The sequence below is a fragment of the Camelus dromedarius genome, chromosome 19, assembly GCF_036321535.1.
Source record: "Camelus dromedarius isolate mCamDro1 chromosome 19, mCamDro1.pat, whole genome shotgun sequence".
Classification (NCBI taxonomy): domain Eukaryota; kingdom Metazoa; phylum Chordata; class Mammalia; order Artiodactyla; family Camelidae; genus Camelus; species Camelus dromedarius.
The window spans coordinates 31,333,565-31,357,315 of record NC_087454.1 but is presented as its reverse complement, the minus strand read 5'-3'; the positions used below and the strand labels follow the sequence as shown (position 1 = coordinate 31,357,315).

Genomic DNA, 23,751 nt, shown 5'->3' with positions numbered 1-23,751 from the left:
CAAACCAAAAAAAACAGGGCTTACCCTGCCAAGACATGGAGAGTTTTGCAAGTTGAACCATCATGGACTTTGGTATGCTCTTCTGCTGTGTGTATACTAATATCATGGCATTCTAAACCCTGCTTGCACGGTGCACTTTAAAACACTCTTCTTTAGTGAACCAAATAAGCTCTGCCCTCAGGGAACTTACACGCTAGTGGAGGGTTGGAAGGTGAGACAGCTAATAAGACAAGTACATTACAGTGTATTAGAGGGGATGCGTGATATGGAAAGCATTAATCAGAGAAGGGGGTTGGGGGGAGTGGAATGTGAAATATGGTGGTCAGCAATGTTCAGGCAACGGTGGGAATGAGGTGACGGAGTGAGTTAGGGTGTCCGAGCTAAGAGCATCCCAGGCAAAGGCCAAGACTCTGGGAGGGGACTGTGCTGGCTCACAGGGAAGCCAGCGTGGCTGGAGCAACACAGAAGGAAGTAGGCAAGGAGTTAGGGAAGACATGGTGGGAGGTGCAGGGCTGCCAATGGCGTAGACCTTACAGGCCACTACAAGGACTTTCGTGTTGACTGTGTGAGACCGGTGCACAAGGGGGCTGAGCTCTGGTGGACATGATATAGTTCATGTTTTATGAAGACTGTTTTAACTGCAGGCCAACACAGAGACCGATTAGAGCCTTGACAGTAATCCAGGCAAGAGACAATGATGGCTTGATGAGAGTGACAGCAGTGGAAAGGGGAAGAAAGGCCCAATCATGCGTCTATTTTGAAGGCAGTGCTCACGGGATTTGATGACAAATTACAGTGCACAAGGGCGGACTCAAGGATGACTCTTAGAGTTTTGGTCTGGGTAACGTGGAAGGATGGAGACACCCTTTACTGAGATGGGAGAGACTGTTGGCAAAGCTAGTCTGGGTGGGAAGATCAGGAGTTTGGGTTTGGACATGCTCAGTTTGAGAGCCTGTGGGACATCCAAGTGGGGGTAACAAGTGGGCGGTTGGAGACACGGGCCAGGAGTTCAGGAGTGAGGTCTGTGATTGAGGCAGACATGTGGAAGTCATCAGCACGGAGATTTAAACCATGAGACTGGTGGAGATCCCTTGGGGGAATAAATGTCAACAGAGAAGAGTTCCAAAGACTGAGCCCGTGGGACACCCCAGTGTTAAGAGGAGAAACCATCAATGCACTGAGGTGAAGCAGTTTCCTTTTGTCTGCTTTGGCTGATCACCTGTGAAATGCCAGCACCATTCGAAGAGCCAGGCCTATAATAAATAAGACCAGGCCTGGGTCCTCAAGGTCCTTACACTCAGTGCATCCAAATGATCATCTGAATGCAGTGTGGTAACGGTGGAAGTGTGGGATCAGAGGGAAGGAACCCTTGGCCCAGGCTGGGAGGGCTGTGTGGGTCTTGGAAGAATAACACCTGCCACTTAAATGGAGACTGCACGTTATCTAGGTGAAAAGGGGGAAGGGCAGAGGCATATAAGAGCCTGGAGTGTGCTGGGAAGTACAGATTTATTGGGTCCCAATGCTCCTGGTCTGGGAAAATAGCTCTATCTCAAATGAGGTTATGCACTCAAGTCCTAAGAGACACCTATCACCAACACAAACATAGATGACGCTACTCATGAATTGGTTACTCCGGCTGCACCATCACAGTCTGGTTGAAGAAGTCTGTGTTCGATTTGCCGCCAACTCCGACATCTTAGGACTCAGGGGAAGAGCCTCTGTCACCGCCAGTTGCATCTCGAGCAGCCACGGGGCAACGTCTTCCCATCAGCAGTTAATTCTGGGTTGCAGCCAAGACCATATGGTGGTTCCATTTTTTTTATTTGTCTTTGTTTTCATTGTAAATTGAGTGGGACGAGCACAGGGTGTTCCTAGCAACAGACGGGACTGTGGGTGAGAGAGGAATTGCTCCTCAGGGAAGCGAAGGGACAGTCACCCTGACGACACCCAGGTCTGTGTCAAAGCCAACTGCGCCCCACGACCCAGCGCAAGCAGGAAAAAGACGGTGTTTTCAAAGATGCATTAACCCAGGAGCGGACTCTGACAGCAAGATGTTTTTTAAGGCAAGGTGTATCCAAGTCAAGTTCCCCTACTCTGTCACTCTTTCTTGAAGTATCATGGTTGGCAAACTTTCCTTTCTCCCAGGGCTGGCTGCCTCTGCCAGCAGACATTCAGGGCTACCTCTGCCAGCAGACATTCAGGGCTACCTCTGCCAGCAGACATTCAGAGCTACCTTGCAATAACTTTCCAAAGCCGCCAGCCTGCAAAGTTCTTTTAGTGTCCTTTACCCGACCTGAATTTCCAGTTTCCTCCTATGCTGTCTTCCTTCCTCCCCAACGCAGCTGGTGTCATTCATCTTACATTTATACTAATCCACTCGCGTTACCCTCAAAGGAGCCAAAACTCACAACAGAGACAACAAGTATATTTTGGAGGCATCTTCAAAGTGCCAATCTGAGCAGAACTCTAGCAGGACAGCAAAGACAAAGACAATCCCAAATCCACGCATACAACTGTTATTACAACAAAAACGTCTCTTTTCTGCAGAAATAACCATAGCCAACACTTAACACAAGCTCACTACGTGCCAGGCACTGTTATAAGCATTTTCATCTCCCAGCAATTCTGAGGTAGGTATTATTATGAGCCTGATTGTACAGATGAGAAAATTGGGACATAGAATGATTAAACAGCCGGTTAAGTTTCTGGGGAGCTACTAGTGGGTTGATCTGGAGTCCACACCCTTAACCCCAGGCTACCCTAGGTTTTTAAGACCCAAGTGTTTTCCACTATGTATGTTTAATATTGTAGGTTTTTCGTGTAAAAAAGAATCTGGAATATCTTTGTCCATTTCCTATAGGAAAAGTCAATACCACAAATATTTAGCATAAGAAATTTGGAATATAGTTGAGCCTTGAACAACACAGGGGTCAAGGTGCTGACCCCCATGCAGTCAAAAATCCGTGTATAACTTTACTGTCAGCCCTTCATATCCTGGTTCCACATACAAAGAGTCAACCAGCCAACTGTGGATCATGTAATAAAGCAGTGTGTATTTAGTGAAAAAAAAATTGGCATGTAAGTAGACGCATACACTTCAAACACAGTTTTCAAGGAACAACTATATTCTGAAATATGATTTAAGCTACTTGGCTGGGTGCATATGTGTTTTAATATTTTTCTTTTATTTATTTATTTGGCTACGGGTAGTATTTTATATAGAATCAAAAAATTTATTTTTCGTAGTGATTTTCTCTAGAAAACGCGATTAGAACTGGATTAAATCAGAAGGCCCTTTACTGTGCCACTAACAGTAAATCCAGAGGGAATGTCCATCCACAATCGGCCACGTGTCCAAGCACACCCCAGGATCCAGCAAGGAGAATGAGATCACTGGGCTTTAGGCCAATCACAACGTGCCCCTCTGAGTGCTGAGCCAGGGCTGGGCTGGCAGCGAGGAGGAGGTGGGGGCCAGCTGTAGGCGGGCATCCGTCAGCATCCCCCGTGATGGCGTGGAGTGGGCTGGACGCGACACTTGAGAATCAGTACCAAGAAACAGAATAATAATATTTTGAAAGCTCCTCCTCCTTTTGCTAAAATACCTCACTTGGTCACCAGCCTGAGGACACTGATGGTTGCTGGCACGCCTCCAGGCAGTAGCTCTGGCTGAAAGGGAAGGCTGGCAGGGATGAAGGGAGACGGTGTGGAACAGGCAAGGCGTTGGGGGAGCTTGGCAGGTTAGAGCTGAGGTCTCCTGTTCTAGAGTCCTTCCTCTAAGCTCAGCTTTTCTCAGAGCCTTTATAAGCTCAGCAGTATTATTATTTCACTTTGACACATAATAAAACAGCCTCAGTGAGGTCTCGTGATGTGTACAAGGCCACAGAAATAGAAATCAGCAGCCCTGTGGTTTGAACCCCTGCAGTCTGACTCTGGGTCCTTGCACTGACACATGGTCCTGACCCTAAGAGGACCTCTCTCAGTGCAGGCTGGGGACGGCCAGCGCCACATTCACCTGGAGGACGTTCAATGCAGATTCCAGGCTCCAGGCCAGGCCCCACTCGCCAAACTTTATGTGGGCAGGGCTTCAGAGCAGGAAATCAATGAGTACCCCCGATAGTGAAGTTTAAGAACAAATGGACAATAATCTGTGCCTTCCCACCTGTGTTCTCATCTTGGGCAAGTCACAGCTTCTCCTTGGACCTCAGTTTCCTCACTTGTAAAATGAGAATGGGTAGATTCCTTCCAGTTCAAAAACTCTGATTCTAATTCCTCTTTTTTTTTTTTAACATTTTTTATTGAGTAATAGTCATTTTACAATGTTGTGTCAAATTCCAGTGTAGAGCACAATTTTTCAGTTATACACGAACATACATGTATTCATTGTCACACATTTTTTTTGCGCTGTGAGCTACGACAAGATCTTGTATATATTTCCCTGTGCTATACCGTATAATCTTGTTTATCTAGTCTACATTTTGAAATCCCAGTCTGTCCCTTCCCACCCCCCACTCCCATGGCGACCACAAGTTTGTATTCTGTGTCTGATTCTAATTCATCTTTAAATCCCACAACCTGACGGCAGCCTGCCAACCTGCCTTTTCCCCTGTATATCCTAATCTTTGAATATTAGTGTTATTTTCAGTGTGACATACAGAATTTATAGTTTGATGCACAAATATTCTGAGTTTCCCTGGAAATCTGGGAGAACTAGATGCCCCTGAATGTGGCATATTTGAAACGCAGCCCTGTCCAAAGCTCAGAGTTGTCCTAACAACTCCTTCAGGTCTTCCCACATTCAGGATTTTTTTATTCTCTGACTTCTTGGCGCTGCTAGAAATGGAACTCATCGATAATTGTAATTTTCTTTCCACTCTGAAAATGCAATCTAAGTAGGTGGATATCTTCGGAAGGTTTAAACTGGGCATCCTACAGCAGTCATGAGCTCAACCCCATTTTGGATTTGCTTTGGTTTCATTTTCTGATCTTCTTCCCTGGAGGAAGGAAAGGAAGAACTCGGGGCATTGGCCAAACAAGTCTGGCCACTCAGTGGTGAGGTTTCCAGATAAGAAGGATCTGAAGGACTTCCAGTGGGCGTGAGGGAAATTGCACACGCCATCCGGGGAAGAGGACCAGGAAATCACTCCTGGCTTTCAAACAGCAGTCAGCCATCGGGGATGGTTCTGTGAGGCTCGGAGGACCACGACACGGAGGTCAGAGGTGAGGCTGAGCTCGTCTCAGAGCTGCCAGTCCTGCCTGGAGCCCTCCCTCTATCGAGCATGAGACCGCGGGGTAAACAGCCTCACAGGGGAGACCTGGAAGCTTGTTAAACGTCCGAGCAGAGCAGGCACTGGCCTGGGGACCACCGTGGGTAAACAGCCTCACAGGGGAGACCTGGAAGCTTGTTAAACGTCCAAGCAGAGCAGGCACTGGCCTGGGGACCACCGTGCTGGGCAGGTAACGGGCATTTCTCCTACTGGGGTCTGTTTCCCTTTGCAGCAAGACCTCAGGGGCACCTAAGTCACTCTGACATGCCTTTCGAGGCGTCTTCTGATTCCGACATTCTGCCCGATTTTCTTTTAGGTCACTGTGACACCTATGGAGGAGTGTAAAGCCTGTCAGGTCAAGGGCATCGTGTATGCAGCCTGTAGGTCAAGTGGATGAAACTGCGTTTAGGGAGACCGAGTGTTAGGCAGCTAGCTGGGATCCTTTTAGGATTTCCTCTATCATTAAGAGAGCTTTCTTTTCCTTTTTCTTTCCTTTGAAATGAGTTTTCTGATCCCTGAGCCAGAAAATATACCATGAAGACCAGAGCGTTTGATTGTGAATTGCAGTGTGAGTGTTTCCGTGCCAGGCAGCCTCGTTGTGGCTGTGCTGATGGATGGGGAGGGTATAGCGGGATGGGGGTCGTGGACACGGGTTATCCCCAGCCCCCAGGCAGTGCTGGGAATGTGCAGTGTAAACTGCAGCCCCCTACCCAAGACTGAGGGGAAGCAGGTTTGCATGTCAGTGCTGGGAAGGAGGGCAGAAGAAGAGCTGGGATTAAGAGGAAGCAGACTTCCCTGGAGGGTTCTAGAAGGGCAGACGTGACCTACGATGTGTGGTTTGCTTAAGCCATGTTTTCTCAGACTTTGTAGAAAGCCAGGCTACACAGCTTTACTGCAGCTCAGTGCTTCTCTTCATAAAGGGCTAGTTTGAGGACTCTGATTTTTGAATTATGCAAGTAACACGTGACTGTCTTCGTCCTGTAATAGAATACGGCTCACAGGTTTTCAAGCCCAGCATACCCCATATGCAAAGTTAGCCCACCTATAGTTTGCTGTGTATCTTACCAGTTATATGATTTGTTTTCCTGTCTTCTGAGCTCTTAGGACAAGCCAGGGCACATTGGAGGACAATAAATTCTCATTGTCAGATCCATGTGTTAATCCTTAGCACCACCTTCCTCTCGCTGGAAAGCAAAAATGATCCATGGTGAAGGTGAACACCTCTTGTAACACTTAGAAAGATCTGGAAGTGTTTTATTCATTTTCGCCATTATTATTTTTGTGTTGGTTTTAGCTTTGGCAATTAATAATAATAATAACATCCCATGGATTAAACTCTAGATTTTCCAACTAATAGTTTAGGTTTCTATCTTGAAGGCCATCAAAGACAGCCTTGTTACAGGAGATAAAAGAAAATTAACTGGACAGATAATAAATAGATAGACAGACAGATAGATGATAGCTAGCCTGCTAGGTTAAATGCTTGGCCCAGGGAGGATGGGGAGAGAGTAGGAAAGATTCCTTCTGTATTTAATGGGTAATAAATGTGTTTAACACATGGGTTCACTTTCTATTTCCTTTAAAAATATTTTATTTATTTATTGTTTTGCTTTGTGGGAAAGTAATTAGGTTTATTTATTTACTTATTTATTTTAATGGAGGCACTGGGGACTGAACCCAGGACCTTGTGCACACTAAGTACACACCCTACCACTGAGCTGTACCCTCCCCCTCATTTGCTATTTCTTTTGGCCTTCTGTAAAAAGGTGTCCTTTTATTCCCCCCCACCCCATGCATTGTTATGAGACAAATGAATAAGAAAAAAATCACTGTGAACTTGTCAGTACTGGATTTGGAAAGAAGGTGCATAACCAATGTCAAATCCAAGAATAACTACAAAATACTTTCAGTTGCTATTTGGTATTTTCTAGCTCTTTCCAAGGTTTGTCTGCCCCAAACCAGAGGTTTCATTTGCCCAGCTGATTCTGGACATTCTGTGGTGCTTTCTTGACCATCCCGTTAAGTTTGCCTGCCTTGACTCTTTTTCCGAGTCCTGGAGAGTTCTGATTAGACATTTCACGCTGCTGCGTAGTGCTAGCCGCTGGCAGAGACTTTCTCTTCCTTCACCACATCACGGGTGAAGCAGGTAGCGCGTTCTCATTTCACGGAACACAAAAATGAGAGGCTCAGGGGTTGAGCTGTTTGCCCAGCATTATGCAACGAATCTTTTGGGGGCCCTGAGATGAGCAGCCCAGATCTCTGACTTTCCCACCCCATTCTTGGTCGGGAAAATGTGAGGACAAAAGTCTCATGGAATAGAGAATTAATGGAATAGGCTGGATTCTGTCAGCTTTGTAGCAACATGGATTCCCAGTTTTGCAGAAACTCTATAAATAGATCAAATTACTGCCTGGTCCAGATTTTAGCAGGTTAGAACACCTCCTGTCTAATCGGTATGACCCCAGAAACTTAACACAAAGGAAACAATGCCCAGACACTTCCCTGGAACAACTGAGTCAGACTCTCGGGGGAAGGGACCTGGACATGATTTTTCGTTCGCCTAAATTGAGAAGCAGAAGCAATGCCGGTTCATGTAAACGGAGAAGTTGGGGCCAGCAGCGCCCACAGCGGTGAGCATCGTGTATTCAGATCCTGGCTGCTGCCATTCATGAGAGGAACAGACCCCTTTCACGTCCGCAGGTGAGGACACAGAGGCGGCTCCAGCTCCCCCAGACAACAGCCCTGCCTTTTGAGTTTAAATCAGAAACAACCCCACTGGCATCCTTGCAGATTCATTGGCTCCTTGTTCCTTGCAGAGTTTACAAAATCAGATTAAATGTTCTCGGTAAACAGGATGTGCTCTTCCACTGCCAAACGGCCATGGGGGTCGGGGGGCAGACATACATTTCACTCAAAGTCATTTGAACAGGTTGTGTCTCAATTCCAAGAAAAAGAAAGATTAATTATCCTCTGCATCATCTGCCACTTTCTGGATTGATCTACAGATGGATAGACAATAAATCAGGGCTTTTTTTTTTTTTTTAAATGTAATTGAAGTATAGTTGATTTATAGTGTTGTGTTAGTTTCTGGTGTACAGCATAGTAATTCAGTTTTTTTATATGTGTGTGTGTGTGTTCATTTTCCTATTCTTTTTCATTATAAGCTATGACAAGATGTTGAGTGTAGTTCCCTGTGCTGTACAGTAGGATCTTGTCATTTAGCTGTTTTATATATAGTTTTTGGTACCTAGGGCTGTTTTTCAATCATAAGATGTGCCCCTAGAATTTCTCCCCCCTCCCGACATTTCTCAGTACAGCCCAAATTAGTACTGGCCATTGCTATAATCTTTGTCTCCTTTCTCGGGGGTCCTGGGAAGGGCTCTTTCCCCGGTGCCTGCCAGCTTCAGCACAGAGTGGGTAATGCAGGAAAGATTGCTGAATTCAATCTCTGCGGGGACACTATGAATTCACAAGGTATTTGCCAGCTCAGCACTTCAGCTCCCATTGTGTGATTCTAGTGATGATGGTTAAAATAATTGGAAATTTACCTGTTCCCTAAAAGATAACCACAAAAGTGAATCCTTTAAAGTCCCAGTGGCGTGGAAGCCTCTACCAAATAGACATGGGGAAAGCAGTGGACAAATGAAGGCAGAGATTCCTTTCCTTTAATTAGCTTCTGCTCTTCATGCGGAGGCGAGGCACAGGCACTGGGAATTTTAATCATAACATTAATGTAACATTTAATCATCAGCTAATATTTACTGAGCCCTCGTTCTGTGCCAGGCACTGTGTTCAGTGCTTTACAAAGATTGTTAAGTCAATGAGTTATTCCAATAATCCTATATCTCAGGTACCATTATAATACCTATTTTTTAGATGAAGGACACACAATTTTAAGTTACGTTGCCTGAGGCACACAAAGCTGGCAAGCAGTGAAGTTGGGATCCCAGCCCAGGCAGTCAGACTTACCAGTCCATTTGCCTAATGACTGTGTTATGCTGCAAAAACCACCTGAGTGCTGCAAAAAAGATCCACATGGCAGGGCCAGAGGGGTGGCTGAGGGGAGGGGTGCAGGGCATTCCAAAGAAAGATGTATCTCTCGAGGACAGGAGAAGAGGCAGTGTGCTATAAAGGGTCAGAGTTCAGATTTGGCAACAGACTCACTGTGTGACCTGAGGTGTGTGATTTAATTTCCCCAAGTCTCAGTTTCTTCATCTGTAACCTGGGGATACTGATAGTTCTAACAATATAGGATTTAAGGATTAAATGAGCCTGGGGCAAAGCACTTAGTCTGATGCCTTGCGTATAGTGAGGGCTTGATAAATGATAGCAATTATCGTTGTTACCAAGTGAATAAGCAAGACCTGAAATAACGAGGAAATCTCAGAAAGGAGGACTGAGGCGTTTCAGTTGCCGAGAATAGTATGAGAAGAAGCTCGGAGGTAGCAATCTGTTCAGCCCATGTTTATGATGAATATTTATGACACATTTTGCAAAAGAAGGTATAATAAAAGCTTGTAAGTCAGCCTGCCTGTTCTGTATCCAGGTTTATTTATTTATTTTTAACACCTTCATTGTGGTTTGGTTCCTGTATAGTTAACTACACACATTTCAGATGTACAATTGGATGAATCTTGATAGATGTCTACACCAATGAAACCACCACCACAATCAAGACAGCTAAAGAACACGTCCATTATTCCCCAAGAAGGGCAATTTTCAAATCCCCAATTTATCCCTTCCCACCGCCTTTACCACCTGGTAACCATAAGTTTGTTCTCTGTCTGTGAGTCTGCTTCTGTTTTGTAGAAAAGTTCATTTGTGTCCTTTTCTTTTTTTTAAAGATGCCACATATAAGTGGTATCATATAGTATCTTTCTTTCTCTTTCTGGCTTACTTCACTTAGAATGATGGTTTCCAGGTCCATCCATGTACCTGCAAATGGCAGTATTTTATTCTTTTTTTATGGCTGAGTAGTATTCCATTGAGTGTGTGTGTGTGTGTATATATATATATATATATATTTACCACATCTTCTTTATCAGTCATCTATTCCATGCAAATGTATCCAGGTTTAATGGAAGAAAAATGTGGCAGGGCTCAATTTACCTTAGGTGGTAGTGACCATGCTCGCCAGGTGAATTAGCCCAAATATTCTCTGGGCATTTGAGAATGTTTGAAGTATTTGAATATGATATAGTAGCAATCTATGAAAAGTAGTATTCTAGGAAAATTAATCAGCTGATGCTGCAATTGGAGATGATAATGTCCAAACCAATATGGCGGCCAAGGAAAAGGAAACAAAGGTGGCGGAGGTGTTCACAGGACTCAGTGACTGGCTGAGTTGCTGCAGCCCCTCCTGCCCTTGATTTTGTGTCTAGGAATATATGTGGGGTTGTAAGCCCGGGAAACTGAAAATGAAACCAGTAGTTGGCAGGTCTGGGAAAGGACAAGAAATGCATTAGTCCCCAATGAGCTGAATTTAGACCCAGGTGGAAATAGTCCAGTTGGAGAGCTGCTCCTAATATTTGGCAAAGAGATCAAGGATGAAATAAAGTTTGAGGAATTCTCACGTAAACTGATCATTAAAACTAAAGAAGTGGACTAACTCTTTAAGAGGAAGGGTGTCAAGAGAGATTATCCAAGGGCCCAGGAGAGGCTTGGCAGGCTCAGTGGGACATGTTACAGGATGAGGAAGATGGAATCACAGGAGGAGGGAAAGGAGCAAAACCTGGAGTGAGGAGCGACCCCCAGGGGAGGAAAAGGGGGAGGCGTTAAATGTTGTCTGAGACCTACGAGAAACCAGGGAAGACACGGACAAGTGAAGAATGTCACACTTGATAAAACACTTTTCATAATAAGGTGAGGACTAAAGTCAGACTGCCCAGATTAAGGAAATCTTGGAATGGCCATGACTTCTCAGGGTATTGTATTTGGGGGGGAAAAAAATAACAATTTTTCCACTTTAAGTAGCACACACACATTGTTCTTAAAAATCTAACAAGATGCCTTGGGAGGGAAATGGAAATTCAAGAGAAGTGAGGTCACTGGCCACAGACACCAATGCCTGCTGTCAGAGAGATGGAGTGAGCGAGGGCCGGGGAAGGAGGGATCACAGAGGGCTAAGATGGCCCTGCCAAGTATTAAAATGTTGGAATAGTTTAAACCACGTGGTAAATAAGTAACTTCTGCCCCAAGCTCCTGGAGAGCCCAGAGTGCCCTCCACCACCTCTGCCTCCAGCACCCAGCCTCGACCTCCTGCACACCTCCCCACTCTCCAGCAATGAGAGCCCCTGGGGTTCTCTACTCTTGCAGTGACAAGCAGCTGCTCTGATGGGTCCACTACCGCTGTCATTAAAATACTCAGTATTATTTTGAATCTCATCTCCTAAAGCATAGAACCACAGAATTTTAAGGCTGGGGGCCACGCCCAAGCCCTCTGAGGCTCTAGACAGCCGTGCCGCCAACCCCAGGGCCACCTCCAAGGCAATCGGCGTGCACCCCCGGCATTGTTTTGCGAGGTTTTAGGGAAACCCGTCCACGTGGTAAATGAAAGCAGCAAGATGGATGAGATAAGAGCAGAGTTTGGGACTTAATGTTTTCATGGCGATGGCAATCTCTCGCTTAAAGGTTAAAATCCTGCAGTGATTTACAAAAAGGAAAGAAAGATAAAAAGTTATCAACGCCGCACACATGGGCTGTGTGTTTTGGAAAGCTTGACCCCATTGTGTACAAACAAATGTTCCTCTGTAATCTGATAGGACTGAGCCACCCTCACACAATGCTGCTACAGGACCTTGTTTTAAGGCAAAGGAGAATTAAATAGGGGGAAAAAATTTCAAGGCAGTTGGTTAATTGGTATTGTGTTTCGTGTTTGTGTTAAATAAATGTTTAGCTTCTCGTTTGGCATGGGCGAGGGATAAATCAGCTAATTAGATGAGGTCAGCAAAGATAAGTCTTATCTCACAACATTGTAAAATGACTATAACTCAATAAAAAATGTTTAAAAGAAAAATAAATTTAAAAAAAAGTCTTATCACCTCTGCAGTTGAAAATACAGATTGGTGAAGGCAGATTCTTAAAGTTGTCCTTGAGGATTTTTAACCTGTACTTCTGCAGTTCAGGAGGGAGGTGACTGATGGTACCCTGTCCTTATTGCAACCCTGAGCAAAGAATAGTCATCTTAGTAAAATCTGCAATGAAAGTCCTAAAACTTGGTACATCCATCATCTGCCATAAAGAGGGACTCTGCTTTAAATTATTCTCCAGTAGTACAATTGTATATGTGCATACTTATATTCAGTCTCTCCCCTAGCCTCTATTTTGATCAGAAGTACACGGTTCAGGTGGTGTGAACATATATTATGTGGCCCAGAGCCTGGGGAACAGGGCATAGGAAGATACATCCTTGGCTTCTTTCAAAGAATGCAATAATTTGTCTAGTTCGTCAGACACTGGCCAATGGTTAGTAAGATACATGACTTCGCTTGACAGTGTCCTAGCCTGTGAGTGCAATTCTTTCTTACTTAAAAAGAAAGCCTTGCATATGACATCAACTTCTGTGTATAACATGGACACCAAGCAGTTTACCAATGGGAAGACTCCATTCTCTCTCCTCCACTTTTTAACCAAATTTCTTTAGTTTTATGTGTTCATCTCCAAGTTCTGACCTCCCACACTCTACAATTCTTCCCAATATGAATTCCTCCCCCATCATTTCAATTTTAGCCACTTTGCTAAGAATATATCATGTCTCCAAATCCCATTGGCAGTCTCATGCCTCCCCTTAACAGACCTCAGCACCATTAGACAGTTGACCACACTTGGTTTCTTGAAACTTGGACTTCCCTGGTTCCAGACTCTTCTCTAGCCTTATTTCGTCCTTGCTTCTCTGGTCTCTCCTTCCCAAACATTTTGGCTCAATCATCTTCCTTGACTGAACCTTTGAGTGCTGGGATTCTGTAGGCCATGATCCTAGGTGTTCCTCTCTACTCTTCCTAATCAGTCTCATCCACTCCTGTCATGGCAGGTTGCCTGCCCTGGCTCCTGCTTACCTCACCAGCCCCATTTTATATCCATCTCCTGCACCCTTTTGGTGTTCTAGCCACTTTGATTGTTTGCAGCTCCTTGAATGTGTCAAGTGTTTTTCTGCCTCAGGGCCTTTGCACATGATTTTCTTTCTGCCTAGAACCCTCTTCCTCCCTTCCCTTAAACCTCCCCTTTTATTTTTAGCTAACTTCAACTTATGCTTCAGATTTCAGCTCAATTAAATACTTCCTCTGGGACACCTTCCTTGGATTCCCAAAACTAGGTCATGTCCTTCTATGAACAAGCTTTATTGGACAGTTTGGCACTGTGGTTAGAAGGATGGGCTCTGCCACTAACCAGCTGTGTGATTTGGGGCAAGTTATTGAAGCCTCCTATGGCTCAGTTTTGATATTGGACTATTAATTAATACCAATTAAATCCTATGATGACCATTTTGTTGGGATTGTTGTGAAGATTAAAGAATTTAATAGATCCAGTGCTCAAATCAGCACCTGGCATGTAATAAGTGTTCAGTAACTGTTAGTATTATGATGATTCTCCTTGGCATCACTTTCACATTCATAGTTAAACAATGAATTGAAAATTAATTCTTTAATAATGCTCATCTATTCCCTTCGACTCTAAGCTCCATAGAGTCAGGGACCATTTTGTCATTTTCTACTATTACCCTTGTACCTAGCAGAGAACCTGGCACTTAGCAGGACTTAGTAAATGTTTGTCCAGTGAATGAACATAGAAATGAACCCATGAGTGAGGGAATCAACAGATGTGTTTCATGCAATACTTACAACAATAAATATAATACAAGGAGGAAGGCTAAGGGCCTAGATTAAGTGCGGGTGTTCAGAGGAGGTTGGGACTATTTGTAGCTGAACATAGCAGGGATTCTCCAGCCAGGAGGCAGTCCTTTGCAAAGGCATTGAAGGGTGGATAGAATTTGAATATGTAGTCATTATCCCGAAGCTAAGGGGCAGGGGAAAAAATAGATTAAGAAACCAAGAAAATGACAGGATTATTTTGGTTTTGTCAAGCCCTGAAAAATAGTTTGACAGTAATAACTACTCTTCCCCACCCCCCGGATAAAGTCTCAAAGATTAGTTTTTATATTTTGACTTTGGGATGAACACTGGAAAATCTCTCGTGCTTATTTTAAATTATGAAAAAATAACCAGCTGCAGTAGCAAAACTATGATAGAGGCTTATTAAATATGACAGCTCTGAAAAATAAAATCCGGGTCATGGAGAGCCTTGAGCGTCAGTGAAAGTGATTGCCTTTGTTCTGAAAGCGGTGGGGAGAGGAACGGAGGTAACACTTGAAAAGTGCTTCGGAAGATCAGTGTTGTGTTCATGTGGATGGTGGGTCAGAGAGGAGGCATCAAGCCATCGCAATGGTGCGCATGAGGGGCACTGAATGCCTGAACTGTGTGGGAAATCAGAGGTCGGGTGGATAAATGCAAGAGATAGTTATGATTAGGCTCAGAAACCCAAGTGAGGTTACCGTGGATTTGAAATCATTGTGAGAAATCTTAGACTCTTTGAGCAATAATGGGACCTTCAGCGGCCAACTCCTTCACCCCAATTTGAAATTGCTGAGTGCCTTCAACTCCTTTTCTTTACTGTTTAGAAAACTGAGACTCAGAGATGTGAAGTGACTTGTCCCAGGTCACACAACTAATCAGTGGCTAAGTGAAGCTCAAACTCATGTCTCCAGTTGCCTAATCTAGTGTTCACATGGAGAAAGTTTTCCATGTATTCTTGTTGATATCCCACCCCTACTGAGAAGCTCTCATAGCCCAAATGGTACCTTTTCCCTAAAGGAATAGATTGCTTAGCTTATAATTTTGCTACTACTATGTATCAGCTGTGTGGCCTTGGTGAATTACTCATCTTTCTAACCATCCATTTCCACATCTGAAAAGTAGGACGAATTTAGTGGTAGCATGGGATCATTGATAGATTAAGTGACATAATCCCCGGAGAGAGCCTAGCACCATGTCTGGAACACAGCCAGTGAATGACAGGGGTCTACCATCATCATCACCATCACCACCATCACCAGTGCCATCATCACATCACCATAGTAACCATCATTATCACTGTCACCATCATCACTGTTATCATTGCTGATAATTATTATCCACCATCCTATCCTAAAATGACTTTCCTGACTGTAGAACATTACTATTATCTAGAATTTTAAGAATCCTTGCTTGACCTCTTCAGTCCTGACTGACTCAGCCTCTAACTGCCATTGAGACACACAGCTTTGCCAGGCCTTCGTTCTCTTATCTAAAAATCTAAGAAGTGTGTGTGTGTTTGTAGGAGGAAGGGGCAAGTGCTTGAACAAGAGATGAATTCTAACTCATCTTCCAGTTTGAACCGTGTATGTTTTATGCTCTATTCAGACACACCAATAATCCATTTTTCAATTTTCATAAAACATCCCCAGAATAAACAGTAAATACTGAGCAGTAAACCAGAGGGGCACACCCACACTTTCTGAATGATGAAAACTAAAAATATGTATCATCTTTATTGAATTCTCTGTTAGTTTTCCAGGCATCCCATTATGAAGTCGTGAGGACTGGGTGACGTAAACAACAGATATTTATTTTCTCACGATTCTGGAGGCCGGGGGTCTGAATCACGGTGTCAGCAGGGTCAGTGTCTGGGGAGGCCCCTCTCCTTGGCTTGTAGATGCCACCTTCCTTTGCTGACTTCTGCTGATTTCATGTGATTCTTCCTCTGCGGAGGTCTGTGTCCTCATCTCCACTTACAAGGTCGCTGGCCATATGGGATGAGGGACCACCCGTAGGACCTTATTTTAACTTAATTATCTCTTTAAAGACCCTGTCTGCAAAGAAGCTCACCTTCTGAGGTGCTGCAGTTGGAAACCGATGTAATAATTATGCAGAACACAACGTAGCCCTTAGCAAATTCCAAACAATTGTGACTGGGCTGTTTTGGGCTTCACAGGCATAGTCTCTGATATTTAGCACGATGCTGCAAGGCAGGTATTGTGGTCTTCGTAACTCACGCCAGGAAACTGAGGCTCTGCGGGGCAGGCATCTTGCCCGCAATGACTAAGCAGTGAAGCTGGAATCAAACACAATCCTGTTCCCCTCCAGAGCCGGTGCCCTTTCCACTACGGTCTGTTATAGGAAGGAGAGTATCACGTGAGCCCGAATGCATCCCATTCGTCCTCTTGCCAAGTCAGAGCAAAAATAGCTCTGCCTCCTTTGTGGATGGTGAGCGCTCAGGAGAAAGATGTGCCTCTGGGGAGCCGGGCCACGCCTCCATCAGCAGGCAGGGACCAGCTGCTCAAGGCAACTTCCACAAGGGGCCCGAGGCACAGCCAAACATCACCCTTTGGGTGCTTTGTTCCCTTTAAATAGACTCAATTGTCTCTGCTTGCAGTCTTCTCCTTTGCCTGAAATTTCCTTTTCTTGCCCCGTGACACATTAAAGCATTACTCATCCTTCAGGGTCAGGCCAGTGATCCTGGTCACTCCCAAACTCACCCAGACTCCCCCTGGCCAACTTCCTCCTGTCACACTTACCCCTCACGCCACAGCCCCCTTCGGAGACAGGCCAACTTGGCAGATCTCACTCTATTACTTCCTAGCTGGGCGGTTTGGGTAAATCTGATAACCTCTCTGAAAGCCTTCATTTTCTCCTCTGTGAATTAGGATCAACATGTTTACCTCACGGGCTCGCTGTGAGTGGCAAACTGAGTGAGTGAACATGTTGTTGCACTTGGGCTGTGCCCGGTACAAAGTGGGCATTTAGTTAACAGCATCTTTTAAGCTTGTTTCTCTTTCAGTCTATGTTTCATGCCTTCCTGATGAGATTGAGAGCTTTTGAGGGGCCAGGACCACAACTCATTTCAATGTGTGAATGCATAGCACAATTTTAGGCCTATAGAAAGTATATGTTTGTTCGTTCGTTAAGTGAGATATATGACACAACCTCAAAGAACAGCCTTGGCTGTTGAATTGCATCAAAAACTGTGAAGCAGATCACCTCTGAGTCCTTACTCCCATTAACCCATTCATTCATTCACCATGGATTGATTGCCTCCCCGTCAACGCTCTGTTTCTCCCTAGGAGTTTCTTTAGCAGAGAGAGGACTCTAGGCTGGTGATGGAAAGTGCCAGGAGGTTGCAGGGGACGTGAAAAGAGCAATGGGACACTGAACACATGGACCCACAGACTTCAACCCCCACTCTGCATCAGAAACAGCTGGGGTGGAAACAGATGCCCAGCTCCCACCTACCAGAAATGCTAATTCAATTGGTCTGGGGTGATATTAAAACAACAAACAATGAAAAGGGGAAAAAAGAAGTTTGCCTGCTGATTGTTCAGATGTGTATCCAGGGATAAAAGCCACTGAAGCAGGTGAAGCACACATACTCCAGAGAACTTCCTTCCAGGGTGGTGGTACCCAGGCGATGCTAGGGGGAGGGTTGTGTGTGGGGCCAAAGCCAGGAGCAGAGCTCTGGATGGGAGGAAAGAGGCACCTGGGCAGAGGCCCATCCTATGTGGGCTCACGTTCATCTCTTGCCTGCCTTCTCCCCAGGAGGAGCCAAAGAGAGAATCAAAGGGGGAGGGGCCAGAGAGCACGGGAGGGCAGAGCTGAGGAAGCACAGCATTTCCAGAATAAGTCTCACTCACTGTTGCCCTATTCAGACAGAGCTTGGAACCACAACCTGATGATCACATTGGGTCATCAGACCTCACAGATGTGGTCATTTTGTGAACAGTCTTCTAAACCTGCAAGATTGCTTCTTCTAAACCCATTTACTGCTCCTTCCATCCCCTCAGTCAAAGCTGGGCTGGTCCAGGTGAGTGGTTTCCTGGAGATCAGTTGATGTGAAGCACTAGTTGTTTGGAAGATTTGGGAGAACAGTTCCCTGATATGTTTCAGGCCAGTTTCACGATGAATGTTCCTGGTGCATAATCACTCCTTGAGAGAATGTCGTTAAAGACTGCTTCAAGGGGCCCAGACCCTTGTCCTCCAGAGGCAGTGATGCTGAGAATCCCGGCAGCTTCTTCCCAGCATGTGAAGTCAGGGTGCTTGGTTTCCCTCCCGATCTCTTCTAAGTCCGCAGACAGGAAAATAGAGTCAGAGGCACCAGGAAGTTGAGCATCACTACAGGGTTACTACTAAGCGTGAGGTCATATCTCCCAGCTTTTTCTAAGACACAGCTGGCTCGCATAGGTTGGTGAGTTTTATGAGACAGTGTCCAGGATTTGTATTTTTCAAAGAGAAAGAGATTGAGAATGACACCAGATCATGTTATTTCTCTTTCTGCCTCTACTTGTCTCTGTGTCTCTTAGTCGTTGTCTGCCATTTCCTCCAGGAATTTGGAATAAATATGAGCTTCTAGGGGACTTACAATTCAAGGGGCCCTACAGAAGATATGCTGCCTTGAAGAGGGGGGTGCTTTTCTGTGCTTTTTGTTGGATGGATTTGGATTTTTTTTCCCCACGAGCCAAGTTAAACAGCTTCCACCAACTTCCCCACAGATGAGAACAGCTGGAGGGTTACTGAGAGGTTGTTGATGGAGGTAAGAAGAGTTTGTCTTTAGGGCTCTCTCCTCACGTAGCCAGAACCCTAAAAGCTGAACCGATCTCTGACTGCTGTATCACTGTTCTAATCCGTCAGGCCTGCGCCATATTGGTTGTCAAATATTTTTAATGTTCCTTCTCCCTCAAAGTGGTGGGTTCTTCTTGCAGGTAGAGAACCCCCTCTCCCTACCTGCTGTGTAACTAATGACTGAACGTAGCCATTATTCTTCTTCTGCAGCCAGAGAACACCCCCCGCCCACAGTGGGGGTCCTTCTTGCATCTCTATTTCTATTGAATTGCAATGTTGTGGTCATAAGGTAGGTCAACAGAGAAAAAGTTATCCATTAAGTCAAGGACTGTCTCCAGGGAGGCTGGGGGAAGTTGGGGACAGTGGACAGTATTGGCCAGTGGCTGTTATACAGAAGCACCAGGCATGGCCATTTGGGTTGTGACCATTTGGTCATGATCATGACCAAGATAACCCCTGCTAACTCTGACAAAAAAAGCCAACATTTGGGAACCACAGGAAGACGAGAAGTTAGCTCTAACCCCTCAAATCCCTGAGTCCCTCCCTGACTGTCACATACCAAGGGAGGCTCATGAACCATCCAGTTACTAACTCTCATCACCTTGATTCACTGCCTCAGTGTGGAACCAGCTAGGCCAGTGCACTAAATCAGTGCCTAAAAAGATTCAATTGCCTTCTAAATATCCGATTCATCCCAGAAACAGTTGCTATCACCAGGCTAAGTCAGCCTGCTCAGTACCCCACAAAAGCCTACTGCCTTTCAAGAAGGAATGAGTGGCTATGACTTCCCTACAGCAGACACAGCTCTTCCCATAACCTACATGGCAAAGCATTTTCCAAAAGCCACTGAGTTGCAGAATTTAAAAAATGTATTTGATTGCCAGAGCTGCAAATTGGGTCAGTTTTCCAGGGCCTTCTGCTTCCTTCTTTTCCACTGGGGGAGAGGAAAAGGAGGCAGGCAGCAGCTGATGACTGAAACACAATCCTCCCTGGCCTGCAAGTCTTGGCTGTGTCTGTGTGTTATCCGGGCCAGGTCCCCTAGTGCTTCCTGATGGCTGCCCTCTGGATTCCACCAGCGGTCAGGGTGAAGCTCTCGCAGCCGCGTGCCTGGAGCTCTGCATGGCTTTGAATCACACCTGAGCCTCAGAAAAGTCTGTGAGAGAATTAAAGGAGGTATAAGTATCCCCATTTCACAGATGGGGAAACTTGGATTCAACGAAGATAAGTGACTAACTCAAGGATGCAATTAGTTTGTAGTAATCCTGGATCCTAACCCTTATCTTCTGTCTCTTAGTTGAGTGTTCTTCTCACAAAAAGCCATGCACATGAAGAAATCAGCAAGGAAAAAAATCTGCACAAAGTAGTTTGACCTGCTCCACAGACCCGTGAGAGCTGGGGTTATTCCATGTGAAGTTCTCCTTTTCCAGTCCAGCAGTCATCAATTTGGTCCCCAAACAAATTTGTTTTTATCACCCACGTTGTAAAGAGACAGCTATCAAAAATTAATACATAAGAGGAGATCTGTTATGATGTTAGCATTCCATATTTTACACTCTAAAAAACTCTAGAATGTAACATGTCTTTATGACTAAGACTGAAGTTTTTCATACTAATGGGTATTAGCTCATTAAGACGGGTCATGAAGTCAATTTAATGGGTTGCTACCAGAATTAAGAAAAAAATAACGGGGAACGATAGGAATAGAATTGAGAATATCAGACAGTGTTACATGTAGCAAAGGTAAGTACTGTTCTCTGAATCCTTTTGTTCAGGTTATGGGTACAGATTCACAATGTTTCTTTGCTTTTTTTTTTTTTTTAATTGAAGTACCATCAGTTACAATGTGTCAATTTCTGGTGTACAGCACAATGTCCCAGTCATGCATGTACTATGCATGTACGTACGGATATTGAATCACAATGTTAACAGTATTTCTTTCTGAGTATTCCTTCCCTTTTTCTAGCTCCCCCCTCCCTTTTTCTCCTTTCTTTTTACTTCTCTCTCTCGCTCCTTCTCCACACCTATAGGAAAGGTATCCAAACATCTGCTACCTTGGTTGTGTTGTCAGGTACCATCCCCAGCCCTCCCCAGCCCCCTGCCTTCCTGATGTCATCAACCCCTCACCCCCGAGTCTGGAGCAGACTGTTCTCTGCAATCAGTACCCTTATGTTCTTTCCTTTCTCTCCTCCACTGAAAAAGACCCTTCCTGGTGTGACCTTTGAAACAGGGTCAGCTAGTTCTTTCTAGGTTTGACCAATAAATCGCTCGCTCTCTCTCTCAACCATCCTGTTTTCATTTCAGGCAAGGCAACTTAAACTTGAAGAAATGAAATCTCCAAGGAGAACCACCTTGTGCTTCGTGATGATTGTGATGTACTCTTCCCAAGCTGCACTGAACTTGAATTTAGAGTCAGTTGTTTATCCTTCGGTGAGTAAACCCGTGGCTGCTCTGTTTTCCCCGTCACATTTTTTTTTTATTTCCTGGGAATGTCACAGATGCAAATTGCTTTAAAAAAAAGTTGTAGGGCCTTTGAGAAAATGTCACAAGTGGTGAGAGGGGATGATGAACATAAATAGGTAAGGTATCTACTAGCCTACAACTTGCCTTACTCTGGAATCAGTGGTGGTACCAGGGGACACCCCCTAGGCTTCCCTCCTTAATTAAATTGCCACTTCGAGGCCTGAAGCTCCACCCTGTGAAACTAACAACCGTGACTACAAAGCAGATTTCAAGGACTGAGCAGGACCTATGTTCTCAAAGGATTCATTCTGTCTAGAGCATCAGACTAGAGCACATTTCACAAGGTGTTAATTTGTGTCTGTGTTATAATCACAGACTGATACTGTTGAAGGGGTCACAGATAACATCTAAGCATTTGGATGACAACTTAGCCAGGTCGTTTTGTCTTTGGGAAGTTCGTGGGAGTTTAGCTTAACTCAAGAGGGTGGTAAGTATCCCCTTGTTCCCTCTGAGTATCAGTGGGTTCTCCATTCCTTAGGCTACTCCATGCACCTGAGACAGGGCGGGTTACTGGTTATGAAATCTTATGAGACTTATGTGAGGCTCTCTGTGTCTCAGGTTTTTTCATCTGTAAGAGGATGAAAATCATAGTATTGCTTTACTGATTGCTGTGAGAATTAAATCAGTCAATATTTATAAGATGCCTTAGAACAGTGCCTGGCACTTTTTTTAAAAAAAAAAAGCTTTCTCAGTGTCTGCGATCATTATTTCTTCTACTGTAATGGTACTTTTCTCTACTGATTTTTAAAAAAAGATTTGAATACTACTTTATTCAGTCTGTCACAATTGTTAGCCCTTCATTGGCAGATTTTAGCTTTACAAAATGTCTCTTTTTGTCCTTTTTTCAATTTCTATTCTTTGTCTTCTATTCTATTGTCAGCCCTGTTTTTATATTTGTCTTTGCCTGATCTTTATGTTTTGTTCAGCTTTTAATATATCCCTTTGCCTTACTGGTTCTCTTATAAACCATGCAGGTTTTTAATCCGACTGTGATTGGGGTGTATAGTTTTTTCACATTTGCTGTCATATTTAAAACACTTGAGCGACCTTCAGGATTTTGTTTTATGACTTTCTGCACTTCCTTCCTCTTTTCTGTTTCTGTGTCTTTCTGTGTTTGACCCAGAAACACAGGTTTTGCCTTTTTCTTTCATTCTTTCACAACTTGTGTGTCTTCTTCCAAACTCCAGTATGAAAGATACAGCCTGTGAAACCATATGCAGCAACTTGCTCTTATAAATAGAGGAGGGAAAAATTACTTTTCCCGTGGGCTGCACGGTCAGTGCGGAGCTCCACTTACCGCCAGTGCGTGGGGAGAGAGCCAGAACACAAGGTGATCTGAGCTGTGGGGCCAGCCTTACCTGCGTTCCAGAGTTTCCCAGGTTTCCTGGCGGCAACAGTGAGCCAGGTGAGCCCTCATTGCAGTGGCCCCGAACAAAGCCCCTCCATCTTCCTGGTGGCACAGGCTGGTCAGGGGATAAGCATTCCAAGGCTGCTGGGAAAACTTGAACTCATCTTCCTGGAAGTTCCACCAACCCCATCAAAGGGCCCCACTTCCCTCTCCTCCACCCAGGTCTGCCTTCAAGATAGACCTTCATCCAGCCCAGAGGCTGAAGCCCCCATTGGAGAGGTGCCCTTGAACTTGCCTTACCAGCTTATAAGCCCTGAGCTGCCACTCAGCTTCCACTTCTGCCACTTTAAAAGCAACAAGCGGTACTGAGCTTTTGAAAAAAAATTGGGCGTAAATACACATGAAATTTACCATCTTTTTAAGTGTATGCTTCAGTAGTCTTAAATCTGTTCACATTGTCCTGCAGCCAGCTGCAAAACCACCTTGCAAAACTGAAACTCTGTACCCATCAAACACCTCCTCCCCAGCCCCCACCCCCCACTCCTGGAACTCACCATGCTACTATCTGCCTCTGTGGTCTTGACTACTCTCAGTACCTCGTGGGACTGGAATCGTGCAGTGTTTGTCTTCCCGTGGCTTCTTTCACTTAGCAGACTGTCCTAAAAATGTATCTATGTTGTATTATGCATCAGAATTTCCTTCCTTTCCTGAGTCTGAATAATGATCCATTGTATGCATATCTCACATTTTGTTTATCCATCTATCCATCAATGGGCCCTTGGGTTGCCTTCACCTCTTGGCTGTTATGAGTAGTGCTGCTGTGGACATGGGGGTGCAAATATGAGGTGACAGGCTTTTGAAGTGTGACGATGATGTAGTGTCCTAAACCTCAGTGTGCACATGAATCCAGCTGGGAACCTTCTTAAAGTGCAGATTTCAACTCAGGAAGTCTGGGGTGGGGCCCTGGATGCTG

The 23,751-nt window shown here is 44.8% G+C and overlaps 1 protein-coding gene across 4 annotated transcripts in view; it reads left to right on the top strand.

The window, feature by feature from the left end:
• The window catches only part of ADGRF5 (adhesion G protein-coupled receptor F5), a 93,045-nt gene that overhangs the window by 21,409 nt on the left and 47,885 nt on the right, over positions 1-23,751 (top strand). For 3 of the 4 annotated variants that reach the window (XM_010994315.3, XM_064476566.1, XM_064476565.1), the window contains exon 2: positions 21,212-21,337. In XM_010994315.3, the coding sequence (XP_010992617.2) occupies positions 21,236-21,337 (102 nt within the window). In that variant the 5' untranslated portion in view covers positions 21,212-21,235. Of the gene's footprint in view, positions 1-5,080; positions 5,455-21,211; positions 21,338-23,751 lie in introns of those variants that run through there. The other variant, XM_010994313.3, reaches the window with a different exon arrangement.